This window comes from Halichoerus grypus, chromosome 5 (assembly GCF_964656455.1).
Source record: "Halichoerus grypus chromosome 5, mHalGry1.hap1.1, whole genome shotgun sequence".
Taxonomy (NCBI): domain Eukaryota; kingdom Metazoa; phylum Chordata; class Mammalia; order Carnivora; family Phocidae; genus Halichoerus; species Halichoerus grypus.
In genome coordinates, this window is record NC_135716.1 from 169,870,387 (window position 1) to 169,891,721 (window position 21,335).

At 47.8% G+C, this 21,335-nt stretch overlaps 1 protein-coding gene and 1 long non-coding RNA gene across 6 annotated transcripts in view; one reads left to right on the top strand and one right to left on the bottom strand.

Moving 5' to 3' along the window:
* Nucleotides 1-11,389, top strand: part of MYOM3 (myomesin 3) — a 43,822-nt gene extending 32,433 nt beyond the window's left edge. The window contains exons 25-36 of the mRNA XM_078073635.1: nucleotides 1,706-1,850; nucleotides 1,996-2,055; nucleotides 2,442-2,509; nucleotides 3,580-3,690; nucleotides 5,364-5,451; nucleotides 5,989-6,027; nucleotides 6,243-6,351; nucleotides 7,500-7,663; nucleotides 7,877-7,913; nucleotides 8,104-8,126; nucleotides 8,864-8,919; nucleotides 9,934-11,389. Coding sequence (XP_077929761.1) covers nucleotides 1,706-1,850; nucleotides 1,996-2,055; nucleotides 2,442-2,509; nucleotides 3,580-3,690; nucleotides 5,364-5,451; nucleotides 5,989-6,027; nucleotides 6,243-6,351; nucleotides 7,500-7,663; nucleotides 7,877-7,913; nucleotides 8,104-8,126; nucleotides 8,864-8,919; nucleotides 9,934-10,227 — 1,194 coding nt within the window. The 3' untranslated portion in view covers nucleotides 10,228-11,389. The remainder of the gene's footprint in view (nucleotides 1-1,705; nucleotides 1,851-1,995; nucleotides 2,056-2,441; nucleotides 2,510-3,579; nucleotides 3,691-5,363; nucleotides 5,452-5,988; nucleotides 6,028-6,242; nucleotides 6,352-7,499; nucleotides 7,664-7,876; nucleotides 7,914-8,103; nucleotides 8,127-8,863; nucleotides 8,920-9,933) is intronic.
* Nucleotides 1-21,335, bottom strand: part of LOC118533653 (uncharacterized) — a 44,270-nt gene that overhangs the window by 2,420 nt on the left and 20,515 nt on the right. For 2 of the 5 annotated variants that reach the window (XR_013448342.1, XR_013448345.1), the window contains exons 4-7: nucleotides 20,665-20,726; nucleotides 18,797-18,850; nucleotides 14,348-14,502; nucleotides 11,647-11,724 (exon numbers count right to left, since the gene is read on the bottom strand). This is a non-coding gene — a long non-coding RNA (uncharacterized LOC118533653). The remainder of the gene's footprint in view (nucleotides 1-11,646; nucleotides 11,725-14,347; nucleotides 14,503-18,796; nucleotides 18,851-20,664; nucleotides 20,727-21,335) is intronic. The other 3 variants (XR_013448343.1, XR_013448344.1, XR_013448346.1) reach the window with 3 other exon arrangements.

Consider the following 21,335-nt stretch of genomic DNA (forward strand, 5'->3'; position numbering starts at 1 on the left):
GAAGGGGCAGAGGGAAAGGGAGAAGAAGACTGCCCGCTGAGCAGGGAGCCTGATATGAGGCTTGATTCCAGGACCCTGAGATCATGACCTGAGCCCAAGGCAGGCGCTCAACTGACTGAGCCACCCAGGTGCCCCTGCACAGTTTTAATATACACCAAATAGAGAGACTTATTCTACAAGCCACTTTACCTATGCTCTTTCATTCATTTTCCTGTTCTTCTCGTACAAAATAGCTTTTGATCTTCTTGCTTTACTTAATTTCCCTTAAATTCAAACCAGTTCATTATAAATCAGTGCAACATGAGTGAGATTATGTCTGAGGATCTACTATTGAAATACATATGGCTTTTATTTCTTCTTCATATTACAGTGGTGGTATTACATTGCTTTTCTGGGGAAAAAAATCATGTGTGTAGGTTGTATTAGATTGAGCCACGAGTTGCCCATAATCAACTGTTTTTACAAACATGGCAATTTCGATCTCAGGAGAGATTCAATCATGACATCATGTTATTTGCACATTCCATCTCTGGGTGGCAAAGTGGCCATCAGAAGATATATGTTTCAGAGAGGGGCACCAGTTCCAACAGAGGAGAAAGAGCTCAGGGCTAGATGTCAGAAGACTCATACCCACCTCCTGAGGGCTGTGTGCCCTTGGGCAGCTCTCTTCACCTCTCTGTGCCACAGTTTCTATATCTGTACAATGACAGTTGGTTGTCCCAGAATCAGAAGAAGCAAATGAGAAAACTGATGCGAAAGTTCTGCATAAAGATTAATCATGACCTTGGCACATGGTAGAGGATGTGTGACCAAGTCTGCGCTCTGCAGCGCACAGCATTGGGACTATTGGTTTTCCCTACAGAAAAATAAAACCAGATGGCTCCTCAAATCATACATACAAATAAATCCAGAGGGAATACAATCCTAAATGTGGAAAATAAAACTTTTTTTTTTAAGATTTTATTTATTTATTTGAGAGAGAAAGAATGAGAGAGAGAGAAAGCACATGAGAGGGGGAAGGGTCAGAGGGAGAAGTAGGCTCCTCGCCGAGCAGGGAGCCCGATGCGGGACTTGATCCAGGGACTCCAGGATCATGACCTGAGCCGAAGGCAGTCGCCCAACCAACTGAGCCACCCAGGCGCCCCGGAAAATAAAACTTTTAAAAACTGTTAGAACACGACAAAATGTAAATGAGTGTTAATTCTGGGTAGCAGGGCACCTGGGTGTCTCAGTCGTTAAGCGTCTGCCTTTGGCTCAGGTCGTGATCCCAGGGTCCTGGGATGGAGCCCCGCATCGGGAAGCCTGCTTCTCCCTCTCCCACTCCCCCTGCTTGTGTTCCCTCTCTCACTGTATCTCTGTCAAATAAAATCTTTAAAAAAAGAAAAATTCTGGGTCGCAAGTACACAGGCATTTTTTATATTATCCTTTATACTTCTATGGGGATTTGTAGAAAGAAGTAGAAAATGTGGCACCGTAGGGGTTGGGGGCTTATTATTAATTGCAATTAATTCAAGCACCCAAGACTCTTTCTTGTGCCTGCTGGGCCCCATGGGTGTTCCCAGGACCCCCGCCCCGGTCTCCAAAGGCTTCTCACTCCGCACATATCACCCCCCAAGTCCAAGTACGCCCTGATTTGTGCCCCACAGCACAAATCCCCTGGGATAGGAAAAGGGCAAAAAAGATTCTCCGGGTTTATTCTCCCCAGAACCGCAAAATCAATTTTGTCCGAGAGAAGGGCCTGGTGGAAGTGATCATCCAGAACCTGTCGGAGGATGACAAAGGGTCCTACACTGCTCAGCTCCAGGATGGAAAAGCCAAAAACCAGATCACCCTGGCACTGGTGGATGACGGTCAGCCACGCCCAACCCCCACCCCTGCCCCAAGGCCGACCTCAGCTCTCCGCTCTCTGCTCTGGGGCTTTCTGTCCATCCTGCTGCCCCTCTCCGGACCTGCGCTCCTCCCGGCTCAGGCCAGTTCCCCCCTCTGTGTTCACAGATTTTGACAAACTTCTGAGGAAAGCAGAAGCTAAGAGAAGAGACTGGAAGAGAAAACAGGGTAAGAACCGCTGGGGTGAAGTTCAAAAGAGGCCAGTGGTCAGTGCTGGGGACCTGCTGGGGACCTGCTGGATCCCTCAGCCCCGCTGGGTCCCAGAGGGAGGGCCACTGCAATGCAATCCAGTTCTGTCCCCGTGCAAGAGTGACACTGAGAGTCAATCCAGCCCTGAGAGTGACACCTCCTTACACTTCACTCCCTAGCACCCAGCTTGCCTCGCCGCAGTCCCTGCCTTGGAGGGGGCCACTCTTGGGGGCCTGTGGTCACTAGCTGCCCACCCCCCCGCCCCGCCGACTGCCCGCCCCCCGCTGGCTGCCCCTCTCGCCACCAGGTGGCGCCCTGGAGGAGCCTGGCGCCCTGACGGTGGGGTGTTTGTTTTGCGCTTCCAGGTCCGTATTTCGAGGAGCCCTTGCAGTGGAAGGTCACGGAGGACTGCCAAGTGCTGCTGACCTGCAAGGCAAATCCCCGCCCCTGCGTCCAGCCCTGCCCCCTGGCCCAGTGCGGGGAGTGTGCGGCTCGTCCCCAAGCCTGGGGGCTGTCCTTGCCCACTTCCCCGAATTCCTGTGCTTGGCTGACCCCAAGGAGCAGTAGCCCCAGGGAGACCACATTTAACTGGAAAACAAAACTATCCCCCCACTCCCACCCCGCAAGAGCCCACGGAGCCGAATTAGTGTGGTTTGGATCAGCCTTCAGCCGGATCTCCCTGCTGTTCTGGGAAGGGGTTCTGTGGGGCCTGGGCATCTGGGAGCAGCAAGTGAGGGGTCTATATATTGAGGGGGATTCCCTGATGTTTATTAGTAGTCTTGCCAGACCCTGTGCTCAGTGTTGTGAGATAAGCATGGATCAGAAAACAAGTAGAGAAAGAGCTCTAGACCACACCTAAGAGGTAGAGTCTAGAGCACGGTTTTAACCCAGTCTGTCTGACTGCAAAGCTGGGGCTCCTTCTCAGCACCCGGCAGCCTCTTTAGATGACTGGGGAAGGGCAGGAAGGGCAGGGGAGAGTGCCCTCCCAGAATCATATCCATTCAGCGAACTCAAAGTACCTACTATGCACCAGATACTCTGCATGGCACTGGACATACAAAGATGAAGTGGGGTCTCCTTAGGCCTCTAGGAGCCCAGGGGTCTGAGGCAGGATCCTTGGAAAACAGCATGCCTCCTGCTGTGATCCAGACACGTGCCAGAAATTGGTTAATCATGATTGGGGCACTCTGGCGTGCTTCAAGGAAGGCCTCATGGAGGAGGTGACATCTAACTTGCATCTCTAAGGGGCATAGGCACTTACAAGGAAAAATGGAGGAGGGAAGAGATCAAAAGGCGGAGGGCACACCATTAGTGAAAATCCAGAATGCAGAACCAGCGGAGGAGATATGGTGTGAGGAATAGCTGAGACCCAGGAAGGAATTAGCTAAGAGTGGGGGTGGGGGAGAGTCAGGTTTGTGGGGGGAAAAAAAAGATCCAATGAGTTGAGTTTTTACTTAAAAAGAGAAAGTGTGAGGGAGACTCTTCATTCCCCACCTCCCTCAGGCGACCAACACCAAGAAGGAAACCCACTTCCAGTGGTTCTTCCAGAAGAGAGAGACACCGGACGGTCAGTACGACCCAGAGACTGGAGTAGGAACTCTGTGCATCGAAGAGGTAAGCGTAGCTCCAGCTTCAGGTCTCACCCCACCCCCCCCAGGCAGCACCCAGAGCACTGGGCACGGAGTCCGGAGCAGGGCCAGGACCAGGGTGAAGCAAGTGAGGCACTCGCTTCGAGCACAAAATGTACGGGGGCGCTAAAAACTCAGTAATCAAGATAAATAACATTTCATGCAGTATTTTTTAATCAAAATTAATGCAAAAAAATAAAAGCCCATGGAGGGGGAAATAGCAAGATTTTAAATAAAGACAGAAACAGTAATACTGATTTTTCCTTTTGTTTGGATTCCATTTCTGGCCCTGCCACTATGTGGCCTGGGGCTAGTCACTGTCCTTCTGTGACCTTGGTTTTCATCTGTAGCATGAATGGGTCAGAAGGGAGGCTGTCTCTCAAAGGTTCGTTCCCACCTCAACCAACAGTCTGGGATTCGGGACAGGAAGGCTCTCTCTGTGGGGGGCAGGGCTGGGCAGAGCAAAGCAGAGCTGGAGCTCCCTTCTCCAGCCCACGACCCCCTCCTGGCCTCCAGAGGAGGGTGGCCTGGTTACGATCGAAACACAGGCTTGTTCTCAAACATTCAGTGCTTTTCTGCCCCGCTGCTGGTTTCTGTGGCCTCACGAGGCGCCCAGGAGGACTGGAGCAAATGCAGGTTTGCTGACTGGGAAGGAAATAATGATTTCAGGGTCTTCCCCCAGATCCTGGCCAGGACTTGGCCTTTGTCACCACAGTGCAAGCTCCTCGCACAGAGCTTAGCAGCTACTGAGGCTTATTACAGCAGTCCATCTAACTGGCACAGAATTTTCTGGCTTCTAAAGCGTTACCTCCCTTGATCCTCACAGCAACTACAGCACATAGCCAGGCAAGGATGATGCCACCATTTTACAGATGAGTAAATGGAGGCTCAGAGGGTTTACATACCAAGACACAAGGCTAGAGAGTGGGGTCAGAAGCCATTCCAATCATTCTCCCCCCAGGCTTGGCTGGGACTTTGGAGCCTTCACTGGGGAGAGAGGGGGGGACATAAGAGAGGACTATTGGGGTTCAGCCCTTTGATCCCCAGGTTACGAGCTGTCTCTGCCTTGGATTCTGCGTCAAAACACACTCTGTAGAGATGGTCAGGGTGGGAGGGTCCCTTGGAGGGGACAGGGAAGCAGAGAGTACTTCCCGGGGCCTGAAGGAGATGCTTCAAAAGCACAATCCAAGTTCTTGCTTTGCTGAGTGTTAGTTCAGACTTCATTTGGGGATGATGAGCATGTGCCAGAAAGGAGCCCCTTGTCCTGGGCCGAAGATAACACACTTCCTTCTGGAGAAATGCAGAGGGGTCCCTGGGTCCAGGGAGAATGAAAGCTCAGATGATTCTGCAAGGAGAGTTCCTCATGCTCTACTTGGCGTGGCTGCCTGTGAATCCAAATGTGGGGTGTCTGCTTCTGCCCTCAACTCCCCCTCACCCCCACCCCTAGGCCCAGACAAGCCCTGAACTGGGAATCAAAGAGCTCTGGAGCTAGAAGGAGCCTTAGCGATCACCCATTCCAGATGGGTAAACTGAGCCCAGAGAGGAGAAGAGTTTTGCCTGAGATCATGCAGAGAGTTAGGGACAGGCCTAGAGTCCAGGCTGATTTGCACTCCTTCCAGAACCCATTCTGACACCATCATCTCTCATTTTTCTTTCCAGCTGTCCAAAGAGGACAAGGGAATTTATAGAGCAACGGTTTCTGACAATCGAGGGGAGGATGACACCATACTGGACCTCACAGGGGAAGGTAGGAACTGGCGATGTTAGAGATGGGCCAGGAGGACCCAGGGGATCACACAGAATCAAAAGATGTGATATGACCTGTGGGGTAAAATGTATGGGATCCCCATATCACTTGGGGGCAACAGAGAGGCTAAGTGACCTGCCCAGGGCTGCACAGCTGGTCAGTAGTAGGGGCCTGGACTCTGACACCAACACCCATGTTCTCTGCAATATACCAGTGAGCCTAGGCTTCAAGACCCAAAGCCAGAGTTCACTCCTCCACCCCACACCAGGCCCCAGACTCCTCATCAGGCTGGTTGGCCCAGCCTCAAGAAAATTGTCAGGCTGGCCCATTTCCCCTCCATCCATGGTGCTCTCCTGCCCCATCAATCAGTGAGTGCCCCAGACCCCCTCACCCCAAGCCATGGGAGTCATCCTGCAGACCTCCCTGTGCCCTGAGCTGTTCGTGAGTTCCACCAGCCTTTTCCAGGGACATGCTCACCCCTGGCACGTCCCTGGGAGGGGCCTACATCAGCTGACCGTTCTCTCTGTCTTCCTCTAGCCCTGGATGCCATCTTCACGGAGCTGGGCAGGATTGGTGGTAAGCAAGCCCCCCTCCCCACTTTGCTCAGCCCTGTCCTGATGCAAACAGCCTCCAGGGCACCTCCAACCATTTCCAACTTCAAAGATTGAGGGAGAAGTTCCTGCCTCCTCGCAATGCCACGTTCCCCCCAGCACACCCCCAGAGCAGGGTGAGCTGGCTGGCCCCAAAATGTGCCGCCCAAAGGACGTTGGCCTTCTCCTTTGCCTCCCCAGCCCTCTCTGCGACCCCACTGAAAATCCAGGGGACCGAGGAGGGGATCCGGATCTTCAGCAAGGTCAAGTACTTTGACATCCAGTACATGAAAACCACCTGGTTCCACAAGTAAGTTGGCCTTCCCCTGGAGCCCTAGCCAGGCTTGGGGGGTAGAGGGTGGGGGAGGACAGGCAGCATCCGCCCCAGAGCCCAGTCCCAAGGGGTTGGCAGAGACAAGGTCTCCCACCAGTCGTGCTGTCCACAGAGGGAGTCAGGGATAGGGACCAGCAATTAAAGGCACAGAAGGGAGGTTCCCCAGGGAAGGTTGGAACCCTAGTGATAAAATCAGTTTTCCAGAACATCCATGGCCACAGAAGGATCATTGTCTTAGAGCAGCATCTGGGAACTGGGGGAGGGAAGGAAAACTAGATGGTCAGGTGGGTCAAGGTTGCCCTTTTGGGTCTTTGCAGACCTAGCAAACTCAGGCAGCTGGGCTGAGGGAAGAGGTACAGGCAGAGGGACCTGTGGGGCTGACGACTGACTGACTGCCAGGGCTTGAAGGCAGGATGGATAGGTTACCCACAGAGACTGGCTGGCAGCCAGGAGCTAAGTGACCACAGACAGTTTGAGAGCATTCTTTTCCCAGGGCTGCTTATTATCTGCATGCCTCAGCCTCGCAGAGCAGACATTACTGCACCTGCCCTATGGAGAAGGCTAGACTGACTTGGTCAAGTTTGTCAAATGCGTGAGAGCCCAAACCAAGGACTCCTTTCCCAGCTAGAGTTACTGAGCCCAAGGATCCAGTCCAGAGGTGTCACCTCTGTGACCCAACACTGAAGACATGGTGTCTCCAGGAATGACGTTTAAGTAAAGAAAGGAAGGAGTTTCTATGGTTTTTAAGGGCTGGGGAAGGGTGATTGTTCGAAGAAACACTAGAAGGGTTTGAGCTGAGGAGAATGACAAGGTGAGGAAGTGACCCCCGAGGGTGGAGGAGGTGGTGGGCGCTGACCCGGGAGCGCCGTTTCCTTGGATCCCTAGCCTACGGGACGTGTCACAAGTACAGACTCGGCATTGGAACATAGCTGATGTGCCACAGATTTGCTGAACGAACAAACAAACGAATGAATGAATGAATGAGTGATAGATGGATGGCCAGCCCACAGATCTGGAAACAAAACCCCAGGAGAGGAGTTCGGGGTAGGGGGTGTCTGCAGCCCCACAGGCAGCCAGCACGATGAGCTGAGCCGAGTCAAACGCTTCTTTGTCCTCATATCCAGAGAAAAGCGCCTGGAGAGTGGTGACCGCATAAGGGCTGGCACCACGCTGGATGAGATCTGGCTCCACATCCTGGACCCCAAAGACTCAGACAAGGGCAAATACACCCTGGAGATAGCCGCGGGGAAGGAAACCCGGCAGCTCTCAACTGATCTCTCGGGACAAGGTGAGCTGGCCACAGAGAAACCTGTTTAGAAAATCCCATGGTCTTTGTGGGGGAAGGGGACTCCTATCTCCCCACCCAATCCAGGCACTGCCCCAAGAGAACACAGGGTGGGGAGGACAGTGGAGGAACAGTGGGCGCAAAGCCCTGTACCTGCAGGTCACAGGGGCTGAGGGGCTGACGCACCCCTTCCCTCCCCCTCTTTCCTTCTGGCAGCTTTTGATGATGCTTTGGCTGAGCACCAGAGACTGAAGTAAGTGCCCTTTGCATTTCTTGTGTGAATCATAGGCCCCTGGGGATATGGCATGAGCTGGGTACAGGACCCCTTCCCGGGAGCCTTGGCCAGCTCCACCTTTCCCTTGTCACCCCCCTCACCCCTACCCAGGGCAGGCTTGATCTTTAACAAATGAAACTCGAGCCTTTTTCCCATTTCTGTTTTTCAGAGCCTTGGCCATCATTGAGAAGAGTAAGTCCCCTCGTATTTCTGTTGTTCTCGTGTCTGGGTTTGGGGCAGCTTCCCATGAGTTTATGCCTCCCAGCAGGGATCTGAAGTCCCGGTTCCCCCGTGGGGTCTGTGTGGCTGTGGGCGGCGGCAGCACAAAGACAGACGGATGGATAAGGGGTCCAAGGATAGCGGAGATGGTGGGTGTGGACCGAGCAGGCTCACAGACAAGGTCAAGGGCAGCAGCCGGGGCCTGAAAGGCCAGGACTGACAGGAATGAGGCTGGGCGGGCTCTCTCGTGAGGCCTGGGGAAGGGACGACCTCCAGAGCTGAAGCCGGTCTGGCTGGCGGGGCACTGGGGCCTCACCTGGTCCGGAACACAGGCCCAACCCCAGAGGGACGTGGTTTGGCCGCTGAGCAGCAGGGATGCCACCGCCAAGTCCACATACTTTAGCTTCATCACGTGTCCCCAGTCAGTTCCTCCTTCGCCGCTCTTGAGGCTAGGGGCACCCACTATCCCCTCCAGGTACCATCCATTATAAGGATCACTTCAAGGCAATAACAGAAGCACAGTATGTCCCCCATCTTCTGTTTGGGAAGGCAAGGAAACATGTAACGCAAATTTAAAGATTTCCACCCAAAATGATGAAAAGAGAGAAAAGAAAACATGGCTTAAAAAGAACCCCTACTCTGTGGGACCTGATTCTGGGAAGCAGTGGCAGGAATTCATTCATCACTGGAGTCTCTCTGTTCCCTTCCAGATCGTGCCAAAGTGGTGAGGGGCCTGCCAGATGTAGCCACCATCATGGAAGATAAGGTAGCGAGCAGCCCCAGCCTGTGGCGAGCACTACCCGCTCTGCACTCCCTCTGTACCCATCAGAGATCATGATACAGAGTAGCACCGTGGATTCAAGAGCCAAAGGAGCTGGCTCCACCAGAGCCTGGCCGAGGGACCACAACTCGCTGGTCGCGTGTGGTATAAAGGAAACACTGAGCCTGGTGTCAGGCCCCTGGGGGTGCTCATCCCACCTCTGGAGGTGGCCCTGGGCATCACAGACTTCTGCCTGTGAACTTCCATTTCCATTTCCATAGGAGTTCTACTAGATGATCCCTAAAAGCCCCTCTAGACCTGAAAGTATGCAAGCCTAGTGTTCTAGAAAATGATCGCTCATGTTTGTATGGTGCTTACTTTGTGCCAGGCACTGTTCCATATACGTGTACATACTTTCGTTTGTTTAACCATCAAGGCAACCATGGGAAGTAGAGTATTATTACCACTCTTAGTCACTCTTTATAGCTGAGCAAACTGAGACCCAGAGAGGTCAAGAGACTTTCCTAGGGTCACACAGCTTGAAGGGACAGAGCTGAGATTCACAGAGTCTGCATATGCTCAGCTCCAGACAGTGTTTGATCATTACACTATAGTGCTCTGTGTTAGAGCTTGTTCAAGAATTTTCATACCCAATTCATAAACCTTCGTATTAAAGCAATATAGTCTTATTTGCATGGTAAAATCATAATGGCGTATATGCGACAAAAAGCAATAAAGCAAAGTTCAGGCCAATGTGGGGCAGATGATTGCTAGGATAATGATGGTCTGAAATTCTAACTAGTAAGTATTTCCGTAGAAAACTTGAGGATGGAGGATGTGGGATTAAAATAAAATGTCTCTCCCTTTAATGTTCTCCTTTTATGGGTTACAATAGAACACAGGCAATAAATTTATCACCAGGAACAACTTGTGCTGGGAGCTGTCTGGGGGAGTGAAGGTGAACGCCAAGTATGATTATAGGCGGCGAGACTGAGCGTCCCTTCCTGTCCTCTCCGACAGACCCTGTGCCTGACCTGTGTCATCTCGGGGGACCCCACCCCCGAAATCTCTTGGATAAAGAATGACCAGCCTGTCACCTTCCTTGACCGCTACCGCATGGAAGTGAGGGGTTCGGAGGTCACCATCACCATCGAAAGGGTCAACAGTGAGGACAGTGGGCGCTACGGCGTCTTCGTCAAGAATAAGTACGGCTCTGAGACGGGCCAGGTCACCATCAGCGTGTTTAAGCACGGGGAGGAGGCCAAGGTGCTGGAGAAGACGAGAGGGCATGCTGAAGCACCACCTGTGGTCTAGTGTGCATGGACCAGCGGGGTCAACCAGTACGTCACAGCCTGGCACAGGCCATGGGGGCAGGCAGGGGGGAAGGGGACAGGGTGGAACCCAGGATTGGGGGGGAAGCGGGAATGAGAGTGGAGTGAGCACACCAAAGCACAGAAGCAAAGACCTCGCTGGGGTCCTGAACGGTCTCGGAGTCGTGGGATCGGCAAGACTCCGCTCCCAGTCCAAACTCTGTGTGAGCTTTGCCTTTCTCATCTGCTAAATGGGAATTCCTACTCCAAGGGATTGTTTCTGAAAAACCCTTTATCAACCATATTCCAGGGGTTCTCAACAAGAGGCACTTTGCCTTCCGGGGGGACATTTGGCCATGTCCAAACTTTTGGTTGTCACAACCAGAGGTGTCTTCTGGCATCTGGTAGGTAGAGGCCAAGGACGCTACTAAACCATAGCTCCCCGCCACGTAGAATTATCGGACCCCAAAGGGCAGTGGTGCCGAGGTTGAGGCGCCGTGCCGTAAACGGCTGGATGGCCATATCCCTCCTTTAGGGGTCTGTATTTTCAATTCCCTTCAGTTCAACAAACATTCATCCGAGCTCCAGCTGTGCCAGGCGGAGGAGATCACTGGAAGCTCAAAGATAAATGATATGCAGGCCCCACCCTCGAGGCTTCAGCCCAGATGGAGAGACAGACCTGGATACAAAAGACTCCAGGACAGGCAGATAAGGATGACAAAACGGATCCAAAGAAAGTGCCACTAGTGGTCAGAGGGGGGAGACAGATGTCCGTCCCAGTGGGGGAAGGTGGGCTTTAAAACACCTTCACGGACCTAGCGGAATTGGTGTTGGACCCTGAAAAACGAGTCCAATTTGGCAACGGTATTGGGAGGACATTTCTGGAGGTGGGGCGATGCTGCTTAGCTGGCCTTGGGTGCCAGGTTGGAGAGGACGACGACCTCAGGACCTCTCCCAGCTCGGGGCCTCTGCCTGGCGTGATAGATACTGGTTGGCCTTGCCCAATGGACCTCAATCCAGAGCTGGACATGTCTCAGCCCTCCTGTTTCCGTCTTTTTTTAAAATAAGATTTGGAGGGAGTGGGTTTATAAAAGTATAGATGTTTGTTGTAATAGTTTGGAAAACCCCGAAAATTATAAAGGATAAAATAAAAATCATCATCAATACTCCCACCACCAGGAGATAACCCCCGCCTCTGATTTCTGAAATGGCTCCCGAACTTGAGGATGAAATGAATCCCTCCTCCATCTGCCACCTATACACGCAGGCAGGCGTGGTGGGTTAATGTACACCCCCTGAGGCTCCCGCTCCAGGCTATCTGCCACAGCCAGACCTGGTATTCAGCGAGGGGGGTGGGGGGAATGTGACTGTCTCTGGCTGGGAGCAAGCATGGGAATTGTGCAGATCTTGGAGACACCCATACCTAGGGTTGAAGCCACACGCTCGCTGTGTGCTCTTGGGCAATTCTTTTCCTTTCTCCGGGCTTCGCTCCGTTTCCCATCTATAAAACAAGAAGGCTGAAAGATCATTTCTGAGGGCCCTTCCAGCTGACCCTAAGAGTTTTTTTTACCTCTCTGAACCTCACTCTCTTTTGCTTTGCTCTTCTCATACCTGGTGAAAAAGAAGGCTCTATCCTAGCCCCTGCTCCCACTCTTGTACTTGGGATCTCAGAGGAGACTTGGCTTCTTTCATGAGTCACTGCAAAATGTCACACATTTCAAAGAGATCAGAAAGCACAGTATCCATGCCCTTCCTGCTTAGAACCATACCAGCCTCACATTTGCTTATGTATGTACTTCGTCTTAACACAAGGCACTTTAGCATCTCCTCCACAAGATCATCCCCACACAGGGAGGAGGCAGGGAGAGATCATGATGGTCACAGGCATACGACACTTCAAAGGTTATGCAGCGTTCTCCTATCTCATTGCTCATCAGATCAAATGCAACAGCATCATTGGCTCCATTTTCCCAGATAGGGCAGTTGAGAGCCCAAATGGTAAGTGGCAGAGTCAGGACAAGAACAAGAATCCCTGGGTCCTGGTTCAGAGGATGCTTTGCTCCACCACGCCACCCCTGAGCAATGTCCAAACCACTGGTCTTCATCTTCTTCTCCCCTTCCTAGCCTGTTCCCAATGGCCTCCACTCCTACCCCCGGCCTAGGCTGCTCTCAGCACCTGTTTGCTGGACGCCTATGGTTCCTCCTTAGCTACAGTTCCCACTCGCTCTTTATATTATTCTTGTCATGGTTCATCCTGGGAAACATCTCAGTCTAGCCTAATCCCTGGTACCCTGCGTGCGACTCAGAAAGTCAGAACTTTGCGTCTCTTATCTGGTGGAGCCCATCAGTGAACACATGATCCCAGCATTCCCCAGGAGTCGTCTTTGGGTCTCCCAACATGCTGGACTTCCAGGGAGCTAGGCAGGGTTAGAGGAAGGATGGCCAGTGGGTTCCCCCCTTTATCCCACCCCCAGCCTCTCATCCCCTACAGGTACCTGTTCTGCCACCTTCCACGTACCAGCCTTGGGTGCAATCCTTGACCTAAAGCATTAAGACCTAAGAGTAAACAGGAAGAGCACAGGGAGCAAGAATCCTAATGGGAAATGACTGGCCGGTGTAATAATTAACCTCTACCCACTCGGCCTCAGCCACCATGCTCGTCAGATGCTTTCAATACCTTAAATTCTCCAAATCACTTCCAGCAACTTGGGTGACGTTTTCATGCCAAAAATACTTTCAGAAGTAACACTCCCCAGATGTCTCTAGCTAGAGGAAGCCAGATATTTTATTTTCAGCATTTGGAAAAAAAAAAAAAAGTATAAATCTTAAGGCCAGAGGAGTTTCAGCAAAGGAGGGCCCTGGGTTGAGAGCAAAACAAATTGCACAGCGTGGAAGGAATGTGCCCCTCCGCTCTTGGGCCTCTTTCATGTCATGGAGCCGGCCCGACTTGCATGTCATTTCTTCCTATGTGAGCAGATCTAAAGAAAGAAACGTGAGGCCACTCAAAAGCCTTTTTGTTCCAATTATAGAAATGTTCATGGCGAAATGAGTCTTTGGGTTTGCTTTAAAATACTCCAGTTGTGTTTTTTTTTTTTTTTTAGGTAGAATGAGGGAGATAAATGAAAGAGTTAGCAAAATCTTGATGATTCATGAATCTGGGTGGGTACAAGCCGTTCTACTACCATTCTCTCTACTTTTGTATACGTTTGAAATTTTTCATAATTAAAGATTTTAAAGACTCCATGAGAAACAAATCCTCAGCTGTCTTTTCATCTGGAGTCGTATTAAGTTTTTTTTTTTTTTTTATCCAGGTATTAGTCAAGGATATTAGACACAGGCAAGAGAGCAGAGTTCTTCTCTTGCAGGCAATCTAGAACAGTCTATTTTTCGATCACACTAATTAAAATTAGTGCTAGCGCGATACACTACAAGAAATCATTACCAAGTAATAGCTGTAGTTAAAAAAAAATCAATGTATTTTACAGTGTGTGGCTTGGATATTCATTTATTTAGTGGTATCCTTGGAGGAGCATAATTTTTAGAAATTTTTATGAAATCCATTACATCAAAAAAAATTTGCACATCCAAATGATTCATCTACTCTGCACTCATTCAACACAATCTTTACTGAGCTTGCTATGTGGCAGGAATATACAAAATTAAAGCTTGGTGCCATCATCTGAGACTTGGCTTTGCTTTATTCTGTGTGTGACTTAATTATGTAATCTTCCTGCATCTCTTCTGGAAAAGGTGGCTGTTGTGAGAATTGGGTGAAGGGATGTTGGCCAAGTAACTAGCACAGTGCCTAACTGGGGGCAGGGGCAGGGGGACAGCAGATGGGTCAGTCCAGCTCCCTCTGAATTCAGCAGTTTCTTCTGCACATTTGTGACTGATGACAATACAGATGCTTCCAGAGATGGAAGCCCACAACTTCACAAGGAATTTCTAAAGTAGCATCTGTTGTATTTTTTTTCAATTATAGAAATTATGAAGGTGGGTTGCAGATAAATTAGATAAAACAGAAAAGAACCAAGAAGAAAAGTAAAAATGTCCATAAGCCCACCAACCAGAAATAAGCAGAGTAAAAGACACTGTTTATTAATTAACATAACAGATATTCCTACCTCTTCCCCACTGCAGCCTCCACTCTGGAGACTGGAAAGCTAAATATTCACTTCTCCAGGCTCCCTTGTAGATGGAGACAGCCACAGGATGCAATTCTGGTCAAAGAGACCTAAGCAAAAATCTGCTGGGGCACCTTGGTAGGCTCTAGATGTACCTGATAAAAGGGACAGACACTTCAGGCACCGTGCTACTCCCCTTCCTCTTTCCTGCCTTAAATGTGGACATGATGCCTGGAGCTGGGGCAGCCATTTTGTGACCATAAGGAAAACAGAATTGTGAAATGCCATACCTAACATCACCAAGCTGCCACTTTTGAGCACTCCCTCAAACCTCTAGACAACTTATGAGAGAAAAATAAACCCCTCTGTATTTATGGCACCATAAATCAGAGTTTCAGTTCCTTAGAGCTGAAAGCATTCCCAATTCACATACCACTTATTAATATTTTTTGGTATATTTCCTGCTAATCTTAATGGAGTTGGGAAATCTTATAATTTTACATTCTGGACTTTTCATATGCCATTAAATCATAAGAATTTTTTCACATTACCAAAAAGCATTCTAAAAACCCATATTTGTGTTTGTCTATTATGTAATTATGTATCATTTCCATATTCCTAGAAATAGTTTCCAATTTTTCCCTATTATAAATAAAAGATGGACATCCTTATATATAGACCTTTGCCTACATCTCTGAAAAAGTTCAGATAGATTCAAGAAGAGGAATTGCTTGGTCAAAGAGCATGAATTATTAGATCAAAAACAGACCAGCTACATGGCAAGAATGGAAGCCAGCAGACAGTGATGGTACCTTGGGCCTTCCCCTCAGGGGCACAGGTTGGAAGTTAGTTGATCAGCCAACACATATTTTTATTGAGTAGCTATTTCACTCCAGGCAATATGCTAGGTGCTGGCAATATGAAGATGAACAAACCAGACACGGACCCTGCCCACGTGGGAAATTCCATTTAACAGATGGCTACCCAGAGAGATGGTAGCTGATTTTTTTAAAGATTTATTTATTTATTATTTGAGAGAGAGAGAGCACAAGTGGGAGGGGCAGCGAGAATCTCAAGCAGACTCCACACTGAGCACAGAGCCCAAGTTGGGGCTCGATCTCACAACCCTGAAAACACCGCCTGAGCCGAAACCAAGAGTCAGATGCTTAACCAACTGTGTCACCCAGTAGCTTATTTTTATTGGACTATTGCCAACTGAGGAAAGCATAGGCACATCATAACTTGCATAAAAATTTGATTTTTTTTTTTACTAAAAAAATTTTAGTCAAAATCAAAAATTTTGATTTTTTTAATTTTTATTGGACTATTGCCAACTGAGGAAAGCATAGGCACACCATAATTTGTATAAAAAGCAAAACCAACTGAGAAAATTATTTGTAATCAATATGGAAAATGTAACACTAATATACTTAACATATAATTACAATCCAGTCATATCATCAAAAATGATGTTGCAAAAAAACATTTAGAGGCATGGAAAGATATTCAGGATTGGTTTTAACATCAAAAGGCAGATTTCAAATAATATATAGAGTGTGAAATTATTTGATTAAAATAAAGGTGATATATATTTTAGAATACTAGAGGAATAAACATCAAAATGTTAACAGTGAATTATCTGAGTGGTGGATTATAATAGATACTTGTTTTCTTCTCTTATCTGTATTTTCAAAATCTCTACAATAAAGTTGCATTATATTTTAAACAGAAAAAAGAAATAAGACTTTTGAATGTTTTAAAAGCTACCACAGACATCTGCCCCATCTCTGCCAAACTAGCCTCTCCTTATTCTCTATGTTCCTTGACCCAGGACCATTTATTTTGCTTATTTACTTCATTCCTCAGTGGTAACTGGCACCCTCACTTCATGATCCTTTGAAACTTAGGTGACTTTTTACATTTCAGATATTGTGCTTTATACTTTTGGAATTTCCATTTGGTTCTTTCTTCTAGTTCTATTTCTTTGTTAAGGTTTCTTATCTTTTCCTTCACTATGAACATATTTTACTTTATAGCAAAGAGAATAACTATAATAGCTGCTTTAAAATCATTATCTGGGGGTACCTGGGTGGCTCAGTCGTTAAGCGTCTGCCTTCGGCTCAGGTCATGGTCCCCGGGGTCCTGGGATCGAGCCCCGCATCGGGCTCCCTGCTCGGCGGGAAGCCTGCTTCTCCCTCTCCCACTCCCCCTGCTTGTGTTCCCTCTCTAGCTGTCTCTCTCTCTCTCTCTGTGTCAAATAAATAAATAAAATCTTTTAAAAAAAATCATTATCTGTTTATTTCAGGGTCAATCTTGGTTGATTATCTTTTCTCTTGAAAATGGATCACATTTCCTCTTCTTTGCATGTCAAATAATTTTGGATTGCCCTGTGAATGTTATGCAAAGGACACTCTGGATTCTGTTATATTCCTCTAAAGAGTGCTGATTTTTGTGATTGTTGTTTTGCCAGGTAATTAACTTGGTTGGGTTCAAAGCACATTGTCTTCGGAAAAGCAGATCAAATATCAGTTTCCTTCTTGTATTCTTAGCTGATCTGCTTGTAGTCTTTCCTATATACGTGCGATTTACTGGTCAGCCAGAGATTTGGAAAGAGTTTATAAAGAACTTGTGGCTCCTCTTCTCTCTGACTCTTACCTTTCCAGGATTTCTCTCTCACTTTCCAGTGGCTGTGGATGCCCTCAACTCTGCCGTCTGGATTTCAGGCCAGAAATACTGTAGATTTTCTATTGGGATGTTAGACACCCTCAAATGGTACTGACTGCAGTGTGCTAAAAGCCATAAAATATTAGAAACTCATCCTGTGCCATTCTTTTCTTCCAAGTATTAACTTCTTTCCAGGATCTGCCTGCTTTTGTTTATTCTCCAGTGCTTCAGGTAAAATTCTGGGGGTGGGGGGTGCAGAGCAGAGGTTAATAGCTGCAGTCTGCAAGAGGATCAGTCTAGTTAGAGCCTACTCAGGCATGCCATAAGTGCAACTCCTCATTGTGATTTAGTGTCCTTGCTTCAATCTTCAATAGCCCCTTCTAGATAAGGAACCCACATGGCCAAGAGGACATGCCTTTCAGAGCAGCCCTTCCTTCTGGGAAATGCCCCAGGGATTTCTGGCATCTGCCTTTAGCTCTGTAACACGGATTTTGGATAGGGTTGGGCACCCTTTGCCTTGGCACTGCAGAGATTGCCTAGCAGGTCTGACCCTTAAGTGGCTACCCACAACTGTACAGTCAGAACTCAGGGTACATTCTTTTGAATCATTTCAGTGGAGTGGTAGCAAATCACTGAGCTTTGAGGACGGGTTTATTTTCAAAAACTGTTTAAAACCTCTTGGAGAAAACAGCATTGGCCTTAGACCCAGGGAAGAGGGTCTTCTTCCCTGGGCCCCATGCTTTTAGTGGATACTCTGACCCTCTGCTGACCACACGCCCCTCGATGGGTCAAGGAGTCCATGGAGCCAAGGGAACATGGCCACACAGAATCTACGACATCCCCCCTTTATAAACTACACACCCAGTACCCAGAAATCACAATTCCCTGACCAAAATGTCCAAACTCACTTCCAGGATCTACACGGACCTCTCCCACAGGTGCAGAAAGCAGAATAATGGACTCCCAAAGATGTCCATTTAAAATAAATGATAGGGGCGCCTGGGTGGCTCAGTCGTTAGGCATCTGCCTTCGGCTCAGGTCATGATCCCAGGGTCCTGGGATCGAGCCCCGCATCGGGCTCCCTGCTCAGCGAGAGGCCTGCTTCTCCCTCTCCCACTCCCCCTGCTTGTGTTCCTTCTCTCACTGTGTCTCTCTCTCTCAAATAAATAAATAAAATCTTTTAAAAAGTAAATAAATAAAATAAAATAAATTATAACCATTGGACAAGAAAGACATGGTCTAAATGCAAAGAAACCAATCTAAATTAGAACAAGGAAGCAATACACAGAATGAGCAGGCATGAGAATGAATTGGGGATGTGGTGACCGCGGCACATTCCCTTGGGAAGAGCGCAGTGGTTAGGCAAATAAAGCCAGGCAATCTGCATTAAATCCCAGCTCCACCACTTAACCTCTTTGTGGTTCAATTTCCTCGTCTGTAAAATGGGGATACTCTTGTACCTTCCTCTTTAGGTACCTGCAAGGATTAAATTATTATGTGTAGAGCACTTAGTAATGTACCCAGCATGTGGCAATTGCTCAGAAAAGATTAGCAATTTTTATTAGCTACTCCCAACAAGAAAACAGAGACTCAGAAATGCCAGGGGGAAGGGATTATATGGGATAGACATAATCCAAAAATAAAACATGTCATGATTTTAAACAATTGGTGATGGGTATGAAAGAAGAATCCAATCGAAATTGACTCTGGGGGCATTCTCCTCTAGCGGCATTAAATGGGTAGAGCAGGAAATGCCATGTCAGCCCATTACTTGGTTCTACTTACATGATGCTCATATGTAAATTCTGTTTATTGGAAGCCAAAGATAACTGCAGAAAGCTGAGGGAAAAGGAAAGAGGTTTATGCAGCTTGAATGCATGTAACAGCAAAACAAGAAGAGAGGAAAGGAGGTTGTATAACCCATGACAAGAAGTCACAGCAACATCTAAAATTAATACATTGAGAAATAACCACACAATCCTATCTTTAGAGATGTAGGGGTAGCCACTAGAAGAACTAAAAACAGAACCATTTAAAGTGCTGCCTCCAGATTGCCTTCTAAGGAAGTGAAGCAACTAACTGCATTCAGTTTATTGAATATGTCTCTAATACTCAGTCTCTGGGTACTCAATGCTCAATTCTCTAATCTCTGGTCCCTAAAGCAGCCTGAGGGTCAGGCTACCTGGATTCAACTCTCAGCTCATTTATTTTGGCCTAATCACTGAACCTTTCCAGAACTCAGTATTTTCATCGGCCAGGTGGTGATAAAAACATGCCTATGTACCTGGGTAACTAGTGCTCTCCATTATCAGAGAATAGCTTGCAGCTGGGCTTTGAGGCAGCTCAGCTCCCAGCAGAGCTTTCCCCATCTAACTTTGAATCCTAAATTTCAGGGAGTGTGTTCACATAGCAGATTACAAAAGCATGCAGCTTGCTGGCCCTAGAGCTCAGATCTCCCTGACAGTGGTAATTCCACAGGCTGTCAGCTGGGGTTGGGCCCAGTAGGCAAACAGACTGGAGGGCTCAGAGAGATTTGTACCTCCCAACTTTGACCAGACGAACTGGTCAGAGCTGACCAGATGAGCTCAACATCCTGGGACATCCTTAGTTGCTCCCCACTTGCTTTTGTACTGATTTCACAGGATACTAAAGATGCTTGATAAAGTTGTTTCATTATCCATCTGGTGCTCACCACAGGACAACCTTCCAAAATCGTTTGTATTCTAGGGAAATGAAAATAACCCTCTGAGCACCGGATGCTCTACTAGCAAATCATGTTCCTGCAGACACATGGATTTACATATACGTGCATACACACATGGATATTTCATATAAGCTGCTCAAGAGATCTTTACAATTGCCCTTTGATGCATATAAACCAATTAGGGAAAGGGAGATCAAGGAGGGTCAGTGATCTGCCAGTCTACACAGCTACTAAACGGTTGAATCAAGATCCAAACCCCAGGTTGCCAGCTTTAAGACTCTTTGTCAATGTACCATGATGTCTATATAACACCTTTCACATTCTTCAGTATTTCCCCAGAAAATTTGATACATCAATCGTTAAACTCAAATAGCTAGGTGGGGCTGGTCAATACAACAGCCACTAACGTGTGGCTATAGTTCACTGGACACATGGCCTGTCCAAATCAAGATGTGCTGAAGGATAAAGCATATACCAACCTCTCAGACTTAGTACAATGAAAAGATTATAAAATAGCTCATTTAATAATTTTACATTGGTTACATGAGGGAATGATAAGATTTTAAATACATTGGGTTAAATAAAATGTTATTAAAATCAATTTCACCTGTTTCTTTGTATTTTTTTAACGTGGCTACTAGAAATTTTTTAATTCTTCATATGACTCATGTTACAGAACCTGGACAGAGCCACACTAGATTGTTCAATTAACAGAGATACCTGTGGTTTAACAGAAAAAACTGTGGCAGAGAAGTTGGGGGACCGAGTTTGAGGCTTATCTTTGACAGCATTTAGCTGTGTGGCCTTAAGCAAATCACTTATCCTCTCTGAGCCTCAGACTCCCCCCCCACCTCTGAAATGAGGGACTAGCTCATACTTCAATGAGCCCTTCCATCTTGGCAGTCTAAGTTTGTACCAGCAACCCCCTGATCGCTCAGCACTTACTTACATCTCTGTCTTGTGGGGGTTTCTCAGCCAGGAGTTCCATCTGCCCCTTCCTGATCATAAACTCTGTGAGGATAAAACGACAGTATATTCACTCCCCTCTGCCCCCAGCCCTATTCTCACTGAGCCATAAGAAGCACACAGTTGGCACTTAATAAGAACTCCCTGGTGGTTTGATGATACTGGTTTGGAGTCTATTACTAAAAGCTCCTGCTTCTTTTTCATCCATCTTTCCATCTTTCCCCAGGATTTCCCCCAAAGATTCACATATTACGGTTCCAAGAAGCGTGAAATGAGAATATAGGTTGGCAAAAGTTGAAGCAGCTTCTTGCCACCTGATACGCAACAGGTGAAGCGAAAAGCTGAAAGGCGGGTGCCACCTTCTAGCCCAGGACTTGGTGTCCTCCTTGGATCATCGGAAGTGGCAGAAGCATACAAACTAGGGGGAGACTTTCCATGATCGGTTTCTTTTCACCCACTTTGAATAGGACTCCCAAGTCACACTGTCAATTATGAAATGAATTTGACTCAAATTAAAACACAAGCTAACTCCCTCCAGGAACTGTTCTTCTAGTGTCTGCTTTTAGGACAACGTTCTGAATTTAATTTGATTATGAGCTGCTTGAGGACAGGTGCGGGGTCTTGATCATTTTGATATCTGGTGCCTTCATGGCA